At 37.6% G+C, this 14,116-nt stretch overlaps 1 protein-coding gene across 2 annotated transcripts in view; it reads right to left on the bottom strand.

Annotated features, from left to right (window-relative positions):
* The window catches only part of col5a2a (collagen, type V, alpha 2a), a 29,801-nt gene that overhangs the window by 873 nt on the left and 14,812 nt on the right, over positions 1-14,116 (bottom strand). For both annotated transcript variants that reach the window (XM_077215960.1, XM_077215959.1), the window contains 45 exons: positions 13,694-13,738; positions 13,540-13,593; positions 12,830-12,883; positions 12,686-12,739; positions 12,540-12,593; positions 11,421-11,474; positions 11,155-11,199; positions 10,939-10,992; positions 10,780-10,824; positions 10,632-10,685; positions 10,364-10,462; positions 10,190-10,234; positions 10,010-10,108; positions 9,184-9,237; positions 8,898-9,005; positions 8,742-8,795; positions 8,567-8,665; positions 8,397-8,450; positions 8,204-8,302; positions 8,068-8,121; positions 7,688-7,741; positions 7,548-7,601; positions 7,402-7,455; positions 7,248-7,292; positions 7,060-7,158; positions 6,623-6,730; positions 6,474-6,527; positions 5,966-6,019; positions 5,825-5,878; positions 5,675-5,728; positions 5,447-5,554; positions 5,306-5,359; positions 5,174-5,227; positions 4,918-5,079; positions 4,731-4,838; positions 4,407-4,514; positions 4,275-4,328; positions 4,077-4,184; positions 3,930-3,983; positions 3,707-3,814; positions 3,516-3,569; positions 3,326-3,433; positions 2,945-3,251; positions 1,643-1,824; positions 1,231-1,473 (listed from right to left, as the gene is read on the bottom strand). In XM_077215960.1, the coding sequence (XP_077072075.1) occupies positions 1,231-1,473; positions 1,643-1,824; positions 2,945-3,251; positions 3,326-3,433; positions 3,516-3,569; positions 3,707-3,814; positions 3,930-3,983; positions 4,077-4,184; positions 4,275-4,328; positions 4,407-4,514; positions 4,731-4,838; positions 4,918-5,079; positions 5,174-5,227; positions 5,306-5,359; positions 5,447-5,554; positions 5,675-5,728; positions 5,825-5,878; positions 5,966-6,019; positions 6,474-6,527; positions 6,623-6,730; positions 7,060-7,158; positions 7,248-7,292; positions 7,402-7,455; positions 7,548-7,601; positions 7,688-7,741; positions 8,068-8,121; positions 8,204-8,302; positions 8,397-8,450; positions 8,567-8,665; positions 8,742-8,795; positions 8,898-9,005; positions 9,184-9,237; positions 10,010-10,108; positions 10,190-10,234; positions 10,364-10,462; positions 10,632-10,685; positions 10,780-10,824; positions 10,939-10,992; positions 11,155-11,199; positions 11,421-11,474; positions 12,540-12,593; positions 12,686-12,739; positions 12,830-12,883; positions 13,540-13,593; positions 13,694-13,738 (3,720 nt within the window). The remainder of the gene's footprint in view (positions 1-1,230; positions 1,474-1,642; positions 1,825-2,944; positions 3,252-3,325; positions 3,434-3,515; positions 3,570-3,706; positions 3,815-3,929; positions 3,984-4,076; positions 4,185-4,274; positions 4,329-4,406; positions 4,515-4,730; positions 4,839-4,917; positions 5,080-5,173; positions 5,228-5,305; positions 5,360-5,446; positions 5,555-5,674; positions 5,729-5,824; positions 5,879-5,965; positions 6,020-6,473; positions 6,528-6,622; positions 6,731-7,059; positions 7,159-7,247; positions 7,293-7,401; positions 7,456-7,547; positions 7,602-7,687; positions 7,742-8,067; positions 8,122-8,203; positions 8,303-8,396; positions 8,451-8,566; positions 8,666-8,741; positions 8,796-8,897; positions 9,006-9,183; positions 9,238-10,009; positions 10,109-10,189; positions 10,235-10,363; positions 10,463-10,631; positions 10,686-10,779; positions 10,825-10,938; positions 10,993-11,154; positions 11,200-11,420; positions 11,475-12,539; positions 12,594-12,685; positions 12,740-12,829; positions 12,884-13,539; positions 13,594-13,693; positions 13,739-14,116) is intronic.

Genomic DNA, 14,116 nt, shown 5'->3' on the forward strand with positions numbered 1-14,116 from the left:
GTAGTACTGATTCTGTAGCACATTCTGCATATGTGTTAAATCTAACTTCCTATGGCTCTGTTCCAAAACCTAGCAAACTGTCTACATAGTTCCAGATATGAAACATATTCCAGAAGGTATAAGCAGTGTAACTATAACCTATTTTTGGATAAATTCTAAGGCAGCATTACTTCCAAAGAGTTCTAATGTATATAAATGTTTTGTTTATCTTAGCAACATGCTAAAATAAACTAGTGCTAATTGTTTTGATGCTGGGCTGCTGTCTATGCAGTGTCTTAAATCCTGTCCTCACTTACTAGGTTCAGTTTTGAGTTAGGCTGCCTTAAACCCCGTTCACACCCCCCAGCGACACGCAGCAACAAAGCTATACAATCCAATTAATTTTCAATGAAGTGCTGGCGACTTCCGGCGACAGTGAACGTTGGTGACAGAATGTAGGCGTGTAAAGTGATGCGTGTCAAGCGATGCGAGACAAGCGACAAAAGTTAAGAAATTTCAATTTTATTCAAATGAGAAGCTAATTTCGCTAACGACAACCAATAGGATTGAAGACGATTCACGTCACCCTCTCGAGTGCAGGCATGATAGGATAGTTCCAGAGTAAGTTCACTGTTTTATATGATTTGACTAAAAATCACATTTATGAATATAATAAAATTATGCATGGAAAAGTGAGTTTGATTCATACAGTGATAGTTTGTGTGTTGTTATATTATATGATGCAGTTCATATTACAGTTTCTCCTGCATTATGTTGATTATTAGGGACAAGAAAATGTATTAATTGTCAAATTCAAATGACTTTTTAGTAATTTTTGTCAGTATGAGTGAGTTTAATTTGTTGATAGATTGATTGTTAATCTAGTTAATGATTTAATGCACAGATCACTGCGGTGGTTAATATAACAACACTCTCCAACAGCAGAACACTAATTTTAATTCTTTTAAGTCTAATTCCTAGTCAAATTAGAAATATATCTTAGTTGTATATATCACTTGTGATTGTATTTAGATATGGACAGATGTACAGTCTACCAATAACATTACAATTACAGCACTGGGAACGGCCACAAGCGACTCACATTACAGAGACTAGCGAAATACAGCGACGAAGTCGCTGGCGGTGTGAACGGGGCTTTAGAAAATGTAGGCAGTGGAGAGCAAGACAACGTACTAGGTTTTAAAAAAGGGCATATGCCTTTACACAAATGATGTACTGGAGTGTACTTACTGAGCAGCTGTCCTCAAGGACAGTGTATCTAAAGCGATTATTTCCCTCAGCTTTAAGCTCTAGATCATTTGCAGCTTTGAGGATGACTGCTTTCTTGAGGTTTCCAGATGATTCATCCTTGTAGCCCACAGTGTTCTTGCAGTGGTAAGTGATAGTTTGTGATGCCTCTTTGGAGAGCAGACGGATGAAAGTCATCTGAACTGTGACAGTGTTGGCTGGCTGGTCTTTGTTCCCATAAGTGAACTTCACAAAGACATAAAAAGAAATAAATAACAGGCACGTACAGTTTTATGTAATAGATACTTTTCTTTCCACATAATGTTATCTTATACTAAATACTATAGCAGTAATTGAATAATTACACAAATTGCATGATTAAAATATAATTTTCATAGTGGCTAAACGTGCTTACATATGTTCCTCCATTCATGTTGGCTCCAAACCACACAGGTTTTTTTCCTGGGGAACTCCACCATGACTTCCGGGGGATGCTGGAAGGGATTGCGGAGATGCATGTCTCTCCAGTGTCCATATTGCAATGAACTTTAATGGCGTCCTCTGCACTGCCCTGGTTTGGATCCACCCAGTATTCACCTATGATGCAGAGATTTGGGGATGTTTGATTTTACAAGTGTCTGTAACACTTCATAATAAGTATACAGTAATAAAGTATTTATAAATCATTCGCAAACGTTAATACATTAATAGACTATATACAAACACTGAGTTCTTCATCATTGTCACTGTAATTAAATTATTATTGTTCAATTAGCTCTTAAATATAAAGTTTTTTTTTTGCTTATTTTTAACAACTTTTAACAACTTGTTTTAAAAGTCCCCCTGTAGTCAATAATTGTATCCCTTAAAACTTATCTTTGATCACCAAAATTACATATTTAATACGTTTTTCCTGTGATTTTTTTTTTCTTCATGCCTTAAAATAGCTTGATGTATCTCTACATCCTTGCTTAATTTAGTATACACAGACAACATGAATATGCTAATTAGCCCCGTCTCTACTCACACCAGCTCATACCCATTTTTCATATTAACAGAAAAAATACCGGGATAACCTGGCTTCTCTTGAGACTCCCATGCGCATAGTAATGATATGCTAAAGCCTCTCCCCACATTGACGTTAGGTTAGGTAGTTTGTGACGTCAGAAACACCAGCGGTTTCAAACCATGTTTTTCAGGCTGTCTTTAGATCACTGCAGTTTTAAAGAGAAAATACTCAACAATGGTGTTGACATGAATTTGCAAATGGTTTGTCTTAAAGCATATTAAAAAAAAAAACAGATAGACATAAACAACAACGTGCTTTATTTGCACCACAGGGGGACTTTAAGTGCTTTAAACCAACCTTTATTGGACATTAGTTGCGAGTTCCTTAAAATATTTACAAATACATTAAGACTATCCCCAAAGCTAACGACTTAAATTTTTTTAAAAAATAAATAAATAAATAACATAATGCTGTCTATATGAAATACATACAATTATTCATTAGATCAAGTTGTTAAAATCCATCAGTTAGGGGACTAAATGTCCAATTTGTACAGTATTAAAAAATATTATTTCTATGGAAAATGGAAAACCATTCTAATGAGCCTCAGTTGGTATATGTAAGCCACTGAGAGTTTACCAAGTCACTGGCCTACTTCATACAGTTGGTTATAATGAATTACGTGCATGTGCAATACTATTAACTTACCACTCTTTTTTTGAGGGTAGCATTGTCTCAAGTCCTCACAAGTTCTGGCAGGATGTTTTCTACTACCGTCAGGGCTACGCATGCTATCAATCTGGCTGCTCAGAGCCTTCAAAGTAGCCTGAACTCCAGGATCAGCTTGGAACATGCCTGTAGAGTTACTCTTGGGAAGAGCCTCATCCTCACTGAACTCCGGGGGAGGAGGACCAGCATCATAATCTTGAGGCCCACCAAAAAAATCTTCCATAGCCGCAGTGGGAGGTCCAGGAGATCCAGGAAGGCCAGGTGGGCCAGGTTCTCCAGGAGGTCCCTAAGCATGATGACAAAAATAAGTGGGCATCTAAGTTGTAATACTATGTGAGATGCGATGAAAGTTTCTCTTGCCTCTGGTCCAATATCACCACTAGTCCCTCTTGAACCAGGAGGTCCCATAGGTCCAGGCTGTCCAACGTACCCTTCCTTTCCAGGTGGCCCAGAGGGCCCGGGAGGTCCCTGTGAGACAAATTATTTCATTGACATCAATCACCTTTTGACTAGTTGTAAATCACTCACATTAAACAAGTTGATCGAATACCCTTTGTCCGCTTGGACCAACAATGCCTGGGGCTCCCTGTTCTCCAGTTGTGCCCTAAAAATGAAGTAAATGTAAAGGGTTATAATGGGAAAAGAAACCTTTATATTGCTTGATATTATATACTCAATTATTGATAGACTGTGTACAGATGATGCACACTTTGAAAAACCTTTTTCTTTGTTATAACTTACAGGTGGTCCAGGAAGACCTTGTAAGCCTGCAAATCCTCTGTGACCCTTCTGTCCTCTTTCTCCATGGTCACCCAGATCTCCCTTATCTCCTCTTGGTCCTTGTGGTCCCTTAAATAGATTGTTGGAAATGAAGGAGCAGTTGTGGTGTTTTTTTATCAGCAACTTCATGGTAAATAAAGCCTTTCTAATTATGTCATATTGTGTTATTTAATAGATTTCTTACTATAAGTCCTCGTTTTCCAGCAGGACCTGGAGGGCCAGAGGGCCCTTTTGAACCCTGATAAGACAGTGTGAAAAAAAACGTAAGCCAAAAATGCTTTAGAGATGTCATTATAGTATACATTAAATATAAAGAAATTATGAGACCTACAGGCTCTCCTCTCTTTCCAATGCCTCCAGTTGCACCGACAGGACCGGGGGAACCAGGTTGTCCTACAGATCCAATCAAACCCTCTGGGCCTGGATCTCCTCGATCACCCTTTAAAAATTAAGCAACTCTGTAAGATCTGCTTAAACAACTTGGATTAAAGATTCAGATGTGGGTCATTTGATGTTTTTTGCGTCTCACCTGGGCTCCTATGACACCTTCCTTTCCTGGTGGGCCATCAGATCCAGCGGGTCCCTAATGATCAAAATTTTCATTAGCATTGTATTTAATATGTGGTATAGTTATGTAACCATTATATTAAATTTATTTTACATCGGGTCCAGGATCCCCCCGAGGTCCATTAGCGCCAGGCACCCCAACTGGGCCAGAAGGTCCTTTGTCTCCTGGGGCTCCTGATGTGCCCTGTTTTCCTGGAGGACCCTACATGAGACAGTCGTGAGTAAGCAGATTAGAGGAGGTCTTATAAAAATTATGTTATCTCAGATGTCATTTAATATGTACACCATAGATAACAGTGAAGTATTACCTGAGGCAAAACTCAATTTCTATTAATTATTTATTTAATATTTTAGCATGTTACAACTAGCCATTTTCTTTAAAATTGCAGAATGTTTTTTTTTTTTTTTGGATACTAACAGCTGGTCCAGGGAGTCCCGGCATTCCACGTTCTCCTCTTTGACCAGGAAGGCCTACAATTCCTCTTTGCCCTGTTGTTCCAGCAGGACCTGGTGGACCATCAGGTCCCTAATGAAAATAACCGTTAAGATTCAGTTTCTTGTTTTTACATTTAGGATTTTAGAAGAGAAACGACTGGTGCCCTTACCGGTGGTCCATCTTCTCCAGAATCTCCTTTGTCTCCAGTGCCTCCAGAAGGCCCAGGGGGACCTCTCTCTCCCTGGCGTCCTGGGGGTCCATGGTCTCCTCGAAGACCAGGTGGACCCTCTTTTCCAGGAAGACCAAGTGGACCTGGCTCACCAAGAGGACCCTAAAAAAACAAATACTTAAAGGTTTGAAAAATGTTAAGAGTTTTCTTAATTTCTCATGTGTAATTGTAAACTTCTGTAGTCCATGCAACATACCGTTGGACCAGGTGGGCCAACTCTTCCAGCAGATCCAGGGAAACCTGTTGGGCCCTAAACAGTATGAGGTGTGTTAACTGACTAGTCATTCAAAATGCATTAAACCGTAATTGTTATTAAAGCTACACTTACAGGTGCACCCTGTGTTCCTCTACCACCCTTTGGTCCAGCCACACCAAATTTACCCTATAGTCACACACAGGAGATTATTAATTTACTAGCATCTTCATAGCATCTTCTAAAAAAAAAAAATGTATGCAAGTATTTGATCACCTGTGGTCCTGGAGGACCAGACAACCCTTGAGGGCCAGGAGATCCAGCATCACCCTTTTGTCCAGGCTCCCCTGGTGGTCCTTTCACACCGGGCTGACCATCAAGACCCTGTTGTTTTGAAAGTGTACCTTGTTCAGAACCAGTTTACTCACTGACCTGAAAAAAGCTTAGTGCACATAATATCAAACAATTGTGAGTTTTCTGTTAGATTTCAAATTTTCAACTTACAGGTGGTCCAACAAAGCCTACAGCACCTATTGGCCCAGGTTCACCACGGGATCCCTTGGTATTAGCACAAATATTTGTTAATATATCAATTTATTCAGCTAATTTGAAAGAATGTTGTCTTCTGTTTTTGGGTCTCAAATTTCAACTCACTGGCATTGCTCTTGATCCTTGAGGTCCAGGTGGTCCCTTGGGGCCTGGTTCTCCCTGTTAAAATACTTTGTTAGAATTAAGTGGTCCTTAAAAGAAAACAATATTGCATTAAAATATAGACGATAATATGATGCTATGTACCTTTTCACCACTTGGACCAGCCGGTCCTGAGGGGCCAACTGGGCCTGGCAAGCCCTATATGAAAAAGGAATAATATCAGTATGAGATTATTCTTTCATGCATATCAAGCATGAGTCATAAAGAATCTTTTTGTGTGTGCATCTGTGATCGGGCCTGCTTGAACAAGTCTTGTACAGGTCATTCTCTGTTTGATTACTAACATGAAATTTTGTTTAGCTTAATTCTGAGATTTATGTTTTCTCTCAATGTTCCTTTCAAATATAATTCACTGAAAATCACAGAGAGATAAATTAAAGCAGTGGTTCTCAACTAGTTTTGCTGAAGAAAAATAGTCAAAATTACATCTAAATAAGAATAGTCAAAATTGGCTATTATCATAGCTAATTCATTTTATTCATTTCATTTCATTTGTATTGTTTATCCATGGCACTTTCAGAATGACTTGCAACCCATCAATTGAGAATAATTAAGATGTTTTAAAAATGGGATAATACTTGATGGTAATTACCCTAGCACCGTCACTTCCTGGAGTTCCCTCGGATCCTTTCTCTCCAATAGTGCCCTAAATGTGTGGGAAGAGGTTAATTAAAAAAAAAAAAACCGACACTGTGCAAATATCTATGTACATACTGTAATTCCAATTGCATTACTACTCACTCTGTCTCCTTTTGGACCTGGTGGGCCAGAGATCCCTCTTTCACCTGGCATTCCCTGCAGACCAGGAGGGCCTGGATCACCCAATGTACCAGTAGGCCCAGGGCTACCCTACAAAAAATTCAATAGAATGATGAATTTGCATTTTAAAGCATTAATACAAGATCTTATCTTAATTACACGTCAGGATTATAAATTCAACTGCATAGTAAAAAAAATGAAATAGGCTTATTTCTAAAGGTGTGTTCTGTCTTCAATATACAGTAAGTTAAGCTCCATCAACCATCGGGGATGTTGCTGATCACCACAGAAAATAATTTTGACTCATCTGTTAGATTGTTAAAACAAACATTTCCCATTGAAATCTTTAGGCCATATTATTGTGAAATAATTTAAACAAATATATTGATAATAAACACTTAAACAGCATTTAGTTCTACCTTTGGACCATCAGGGCCAGGTGCTCCTGGGATACCTTTGGCTCCAGGCAGACCAGCAGATCCCAGCTCTCCTCTCTCTCCCGGAATTCCACGTTCACCCTGTTAAATGCATAGACTGACCATTAATTACATGTCTTGACATCAACAATGTGGGTTTTACAGAAGTTACAGGTAAAACTAGAACTTACCCGTGGCCCAATTTGGCCTACAGGGCCGAGCTCACCAGGGATACCCTTGAAAAGAGAAAGTGGTAATTAGCACAATTTTATGCTATTAGTCCCTTCTATGTCATATTTTTTTCCCCAAGAATCTGTCATTTGATATGTGTTGAACTAAGTGTACCTGATCACCAGGTTTTCCTCCCTCTCCAGGAGCACCTGCTGGGCCCGGCAAACCCTGAGAAACAAGTAAGGAGATATTATAAAAGAGCTTAATAACAAGAAAGAAAAGAATAATTTTGAATGATCAAATAGTCATTGATCAAGCACCTGGAAACCATGCATTCCGGGAGGTCCCTGTTCGCCTCTCTCACCTGCTGTACCCTAAAAATCATTAAAAAAAAATAGATTGGACTCTAATTGTACTTTCTAACTGAAAATATAATAAAGAGACAAAATAGAACACTTACATGTGGACCTGGTGGACCAGCCGGGCCTACTTCTCCATCTTTCCCAGGTGGGCCCTATGAAAAGTTGAAGGGAAGATGTATATTTTGAGAATTGTAAAATATTAGTGGAGCTTGGCCATAAAAAATAGTTGCCATTATGTTACAGAGCTGCAATGAACAGGGCATCGCAATGTGGTTGCTTGGATGTTCTGAGACTTTTTTTGTTTTGTCATGTTGCTATGCAGTTGACTTGGGTGTTGCAAAAGTCATGCACTCGTGTTTAATACTGTGTGTTTTATTTATTTGTGTTTTACTATTAACTAAGTATGAGCAATAATAATAGTAATTCTTGCTTTATTTAATTACACCAGTGATTACTGCGAGCAACTGCTGTTACTCACCCTCTGCCCAGGAACTCCAGCAGATCCCTGCTCGCCTGCCTTTCCTGGATCCCCCTAAATTATTGTTAAAATTATAAGTTTTGAAAATATAATCAATAAATAAATAAATAAATAAATAAATGAAAATTCTACTCACGCTAAAACCCTTTGGGCCTATTGGTCCCATAGTTCCGGGAGGGCCTCTTGTTCCAGTTGACCCTGCCGGCCCTGGCCGCCCATCCTCACCTGGACCACCCTGTAGAAAGGTGAATGGAATAATTTCTTTATTTGCTGTTAAAAATTTGGATATTTTATTCCAGCTATGAATGGAAAACATCTGATAAATGTACCAGTGGTCCTGGCTTTCCTTCGGCACCCTGAACTCCAGGTGTCCCTGTCAAACCCTGAGAGAAAGTCGATGCAAAAAAAACTATTAGAGCTGTATTTGAAGGAAAAGTTATTGCATTCTGCCCTCATCTTTTATATTATAAAGATACATTGCATTAGAAATTTAACTTACTCTTGCGCCTGGTAGACCTGGTTCACCTGTTCTCCCTGGATCTCCAGTAGAGCCTTTAGGGCCAGAGGTTCCTGTAATTCCACGGTCACCTTGCGCACCCTAAGATGAGTATAAACAAAAGTATTATTTCATTAATCAGCCAATTATATTCATCTAGTAAATAGTCTCTAATTACCTTTGGACCCTGTAAGCCATCTTGACCAGGGAAGCCTCGGTTTCCAGGTGCCCCCTAAATTAGACAATAAAAACCCCATGAAAACAGAATTGGTTTTGCAGTTACATTCACGTCAGTTTGCTATAGCATAGGCAATAAAAGGAAAACTAGACCCACTCTCTCGCCAACAGGTCCAATAGGGCCAACAGAACCAGGATCTCCTCTGGTTCCACGTTTTCCTTCCTCTCCCTGAGGTCCAATTACTCCCTGTGCTCCTGGTGGACCCTATGACAAAGGTAATTTGTGTCTTTAAAAAAAAAAAAATTCCTAGTTTTTACTAGTTAGAAATATTTTGTAATGCATTTGATGAGGTGGTGCACAAATTGCATATACTTCACCATTAACTTGAAAACATTTGGGGAAACAGTTATATAGGTTTACACTATTATCAACCAAAACTTACAGGTTCTCCTTTAGGTCCAGCCTCTCCTTTAAATCCAGGAACACCTACATCTCCCTAAACACAAAACAAAACAAAAGGCTGATTGGAGATCAGTTTTTAAATCATTAGTTTCCAGAGACATTTTAGGGCACAAATAGTACATATATATGATGGAGTGATTCTTTAATTGGAGACACATTTTGCATTTCAAAAAGTTAAGATAAAGTGAAAAAGCATAAAAGCGTCAGCTAAATGAATAAATGTAAATGTAAATGTAAGGTAAAAACTGTTCACTAATATCAATTATTTCCAGTATCTTATTGAAAACATATTCAATTTCAATAATTCAGTGCTTGCCAAACACAAGTTAATTCCTTTTACTTTTAATGAAAAAAACTATTTCTGTATTTGTCAACTCTATTACTGTCTATTGTGTTACATACTGTCAACATTGTTAATCTACCTTGGTAATTTTAAAAATTGTAACCAAAATCTCCTCTTGCTAGCATATGGTGTAGAATTAGGTAAATTACTATTTAGGGCTTTTATAAATAAAATAAATAAAGAATATTACCAAAAGAAAAGTAAAATGAAACATTTTGATTACACAATGATACATGATGGGAAAATACAGACTAATTTGGACACAAGAAATTTCATTTTCAACTATAAAAGACACTTTTTACAGAAAATATTATATTATAGAAAACTGACTTTGGACACCAAATGTACCTGCAATTATAGAATCACACAAATATATATAGCATGATGATTTATGTTATATGAACACAACAAATCTTCAGTCCATAAAAGAATCATGCCACAATGTGAATGAAGAATGCCTTACCCCTTGACCTTTGATCCCAGGCTGTCCAGTGCTTCCCTGAGGTCCTGGTGGGCCGGTTGGACCAAGCAGACCAACAGGACCCTGAGGACCAGAAACTCCCTGGAGAAAATAATATTTTGTCAGTTGCCAATATCTGTATTCGTTATGTATAATATTTTAACATTTAACATCATAACATACCACTGGCCCTTTGGAACCTGGACCACCGTCAGTGCCCATAGGCCCCTGAAAAATTCAGAATCATGTTTCATTTGCATTTCAGATTAACAAAAATAGATAAATAAATAAAATAAATAATAAATTAAAGGATTTGTGATCATGTACTGGTGTACAAAATGAGTATCACAAACATACTTGTAGTCCAGTTGGTCCAGATCTGCCTTGATGTCCTGTCTCTCCTCTCTGTCCCTGTGGTCCCTCTGGTCCCCTCACACCCGTAGGTCCTGGTTGACCCTGCAAAGCAGTTATATTCCTTTTTAATATCAGATTTACCAACGTTTTAATGTTCAGCTGAACTATTACAATTTATTAAAATATATAAAGGTATTCATTGGTAGCTACATATATATTTAATAAATTATTTTTAAAAAAAACAACACATATATAGAGTCTCATTGCCAACCTTCATGCCTGGAGTTCCGGGATACCCTGGGGCACCATTAATTCCCAAAGGACCCTTAAAACAATTAAACAGTTAGAAACTAGCATCATTAGGTTTGAAGGTGCTTGGTATTTCACACTTTATCTTTTGGTTGATTAAAATGTTTTACCATTGGACCTGGTTTTCCAACATTTCCTTGAGCACCACGCATACCCTGAAATACAAAAGAAAAAGATAACTAACAGTGTTAAGAATAATAAGAAAATCAATACAGCTCTGACTTAAGTCATGTGAAGAATGTTATCACTCTTAATGTGTTTGCCCTCACCGGTGTGCCACTAGGGCCTGGACGTCCTCTTTCTCCTGACATTCCCCTGGGACCCTGCATTTAACAATAGGCCGTTTTACTTTTATTGGAAATAAGGCTAGAAGCATTTGTGGCAATGTAAGAATGAAGAACGTCTGTTATTATGTACTGGACTCACATCGATAATGATTTTTGTTTAACAGAAGTTTGTATTGTATTGTGTTGCAGTCTTCTTACCATAGGACCAGGGGCACCCATTGCACCGGGTCCACCAGATTCACCCTAAAATAATAATAAATAATATAATATATGGTGAATGTACTTAGAAACATGAGATGGTTAATACAATCACGTTTAATATGTGTGTGTACAGTATATATATATATATATATATATATGAATAGACAACTGTGAAGTACTCAAATACAGTATGCGGTTTTAAAAGCTATGGTCTAAGTGGCTACTTCATAATGAAATTCATTTTATATTTGCAAAAACTCAACCTTTGATCCCACAGCTCCATGTTCTCCTTTAAGACCAGATGGACCTTGGTGCCCCTGAATTATGAAAGGAAAAAACATGATTATTTGTTTGGTACATTCCATCTACAAACCTAAAATAAACATTAGGAATACAATTTTGAACTGGTAACTTGAAAATCATTCTTTGTACATTCTGCAAAGTATTTTTTTTCTCAACCAAGTGAACAATAATTGGTTGGTGCTTGTGCAAAATAAGCTGCAATTACAAACATGATTTAGTTTTTTTAACATTCTGTGTGTGAAATCTGACTGTCTGGCTTGCAGGTGTTTCGTGTGGCATGAGCATTCAAGACAAAACTGATGGCCTGATGGATGATCTGTAAGTAATTCCAAAACAATGATGTTTTGAAAATGCAAGCAAACTCAAAAGATCTACAGACCAAGAGAATGCGATTCTAACACTTGACAAAAGTGGTATATGATTTTGAAAGAGCATATAAATCAATGCTTCTACTTTGTATTCTTTTGGTAACACTTTAGTTTAGGGTCCAATTCCCACGGTTAACTTGCTTATTAGCATGCATATTACTAGGACATTGTTTGTTTATTAGTACTTATAAAGCACATATCAATGCCTTATTCTGCATGACCATATTCTACATTCCTAAATCCTACCCAATAAACTTAACAACTACCTAACTAACTATTAATAAGCAGTAATTAGGAGTTTATTGAGGCAAAATCCGTAGTTAGTTAATAGTGATAATTGGACCCTAAACTAAAGTGTGACCATTATTTTCTAATTTAATAAGTTCACTTGGTCAATGTCACACATTAGCTTATTTGATTAGTGACCTGTAAGGAAGCACTTTATTTTTACAGTCCTGTTCCGCATGTACATACTATGTCCTTATTATAGCAACTACAATAACTGGGTTATAAGTACTAAACCTTAACCCATGTAGTTACCTTATATTACCAGTACTTTTTTGGGGTAACTACAATGTAATTAAACTGCAAGTACATGTACTGCTAAATAAAGTGTAACCTTTCAATATGAAGTCAGAATTTTAGACCCCACCACATGCATGTCAGACTTGTCAATCTTAAAAGGGGCCTGGAGATTAAGAATTTACTCACTCTGTGACCCTTTAAGCCTGGAGGCCCCGGTGTCCCTGGAAATCCTCTTGCACCCTGAAACACAAAAGTTATTTAAACATAGCCTACATGTAAATCCAACCACCATTCAATGATAAAAGCTGCTAGTGGGCAATGTCAAATATTACCGCAGATCCAGGAAATCCCATTTCTCCTGCACTTCCTGGAGTCCCTGCATCTCCCTATGACAACAGAAAATTCCATTTCAGATCCTCTTTAGTTTTCCCCACATTGTTGTGAGGATGCCCATGGTGACAACATAGAGTACTCACATCTTCACCAGGCTTCCCTGGAGGACCCTCTGGCCCTCTCTGGCCAGTGCCACCCTATACAATGAAGAGAGTAATTACCACATGTTGATTAAAAAAAAACATAAAAACAATGATGCATTGTACAGATTGAGTGCTCTTTTAGTAAATAAACAAAGCATTAACACCAGAATCATTATTGTAAGGAGGCTTGATTAATATTATTTTGGAATTTATAAAGGGTGAATCTGCAGCACTGATGGGGGTAATTCAGCTATATTAGTCACTCTCATGATCTCATGCTCAAAAACTGGTGCACACCCTCAGAGTATTGTTGTATATTTCATTCTTAAATAATACAAAACTATCTATTAAGTCACTTTAGTTAACAATAATCTGCAAAGTATAGCTCCTGCTGACTTCTGTGCATCAGCTTATGTTGATAATTCGTGTATCAAATAATTTGCAGCTTAATTAAAGCACTAAATGATGGGAAAAGAATTGTAAGTACATGTATAAAAACACTACAACAATTTCTTTGAGAATGTGAATATCCAAAGATGTGGTTCCCTTTAATAAATGAGCCATGAAAATTGACCGCAGTTTGCAAACAACCAGTAGTTTTAGAGTTCATCCTGGCTAATGTTTGCACTTAAATAAAGAGTTTGGGACAGACTTCCCCGGTAAATTATGAAGTCTTCAGAGACCGTATACAATTAATCATGTTCCCTCACCATTGGCCCTGGATCTCCTACATCGCCTGGAGATCCTTGTGGTCCTGCTGCCCCCTAAAGGAAATTGTATAAACTTGAAATATGCAACTGCTGGAAGTAATATTCTTTCGATCAGATATGTGTAAAAAAGATTTCTTATCAAATAAATACTTACTGGTGACCCATTTGGCCCAGGTGGTCCCCTTGTTCCAGCCTCACCCTATTGAAAAATAGCTTTGTTACTGGAACAATCACGCTACAGAAACAGCATTTTTTGTGTAGTGTGACAGAACACAATGGTCTCATTATGTACAACTCTTGCTTGAACTCGACTTTGCAGTAAATCAAGTATGATACAGTATGTAAATCAAGTATGATGTTTCTCATTTGTAAGTGGCTTATATGCAGTGTTGGGGAAAGTTACTTTTAAAAGTAATGCGTTACAATATTGCTTTAACTAATTGTGTTACTCTGTTACTTTTTATGGAAAGTAATGTTACTTTTTTGTATTGCATTCACTCACCTGGGCATCCTACTTCAGCAATAAAAAGGTACACACATGTGATATTTATTTAAAGTAATTTTGCCTATTAGTATC

Source organism: Siphateles boraxobius, unplaced genomic scaffold, assembly GCF_051911475.1.
Source record: "Siphateles boraxobius isolate OS27281-9 unplaced genomic scaffold, OSU_SipBor_1 7, whole genome shotgun sequence".
Classification (NCBI taxonomy): Eukaryota; Metazoa; Chordata; class Actinopteri; order Cypriniformes; family Leuciscidae; genus Siphateles; species Siphateles boraxobius.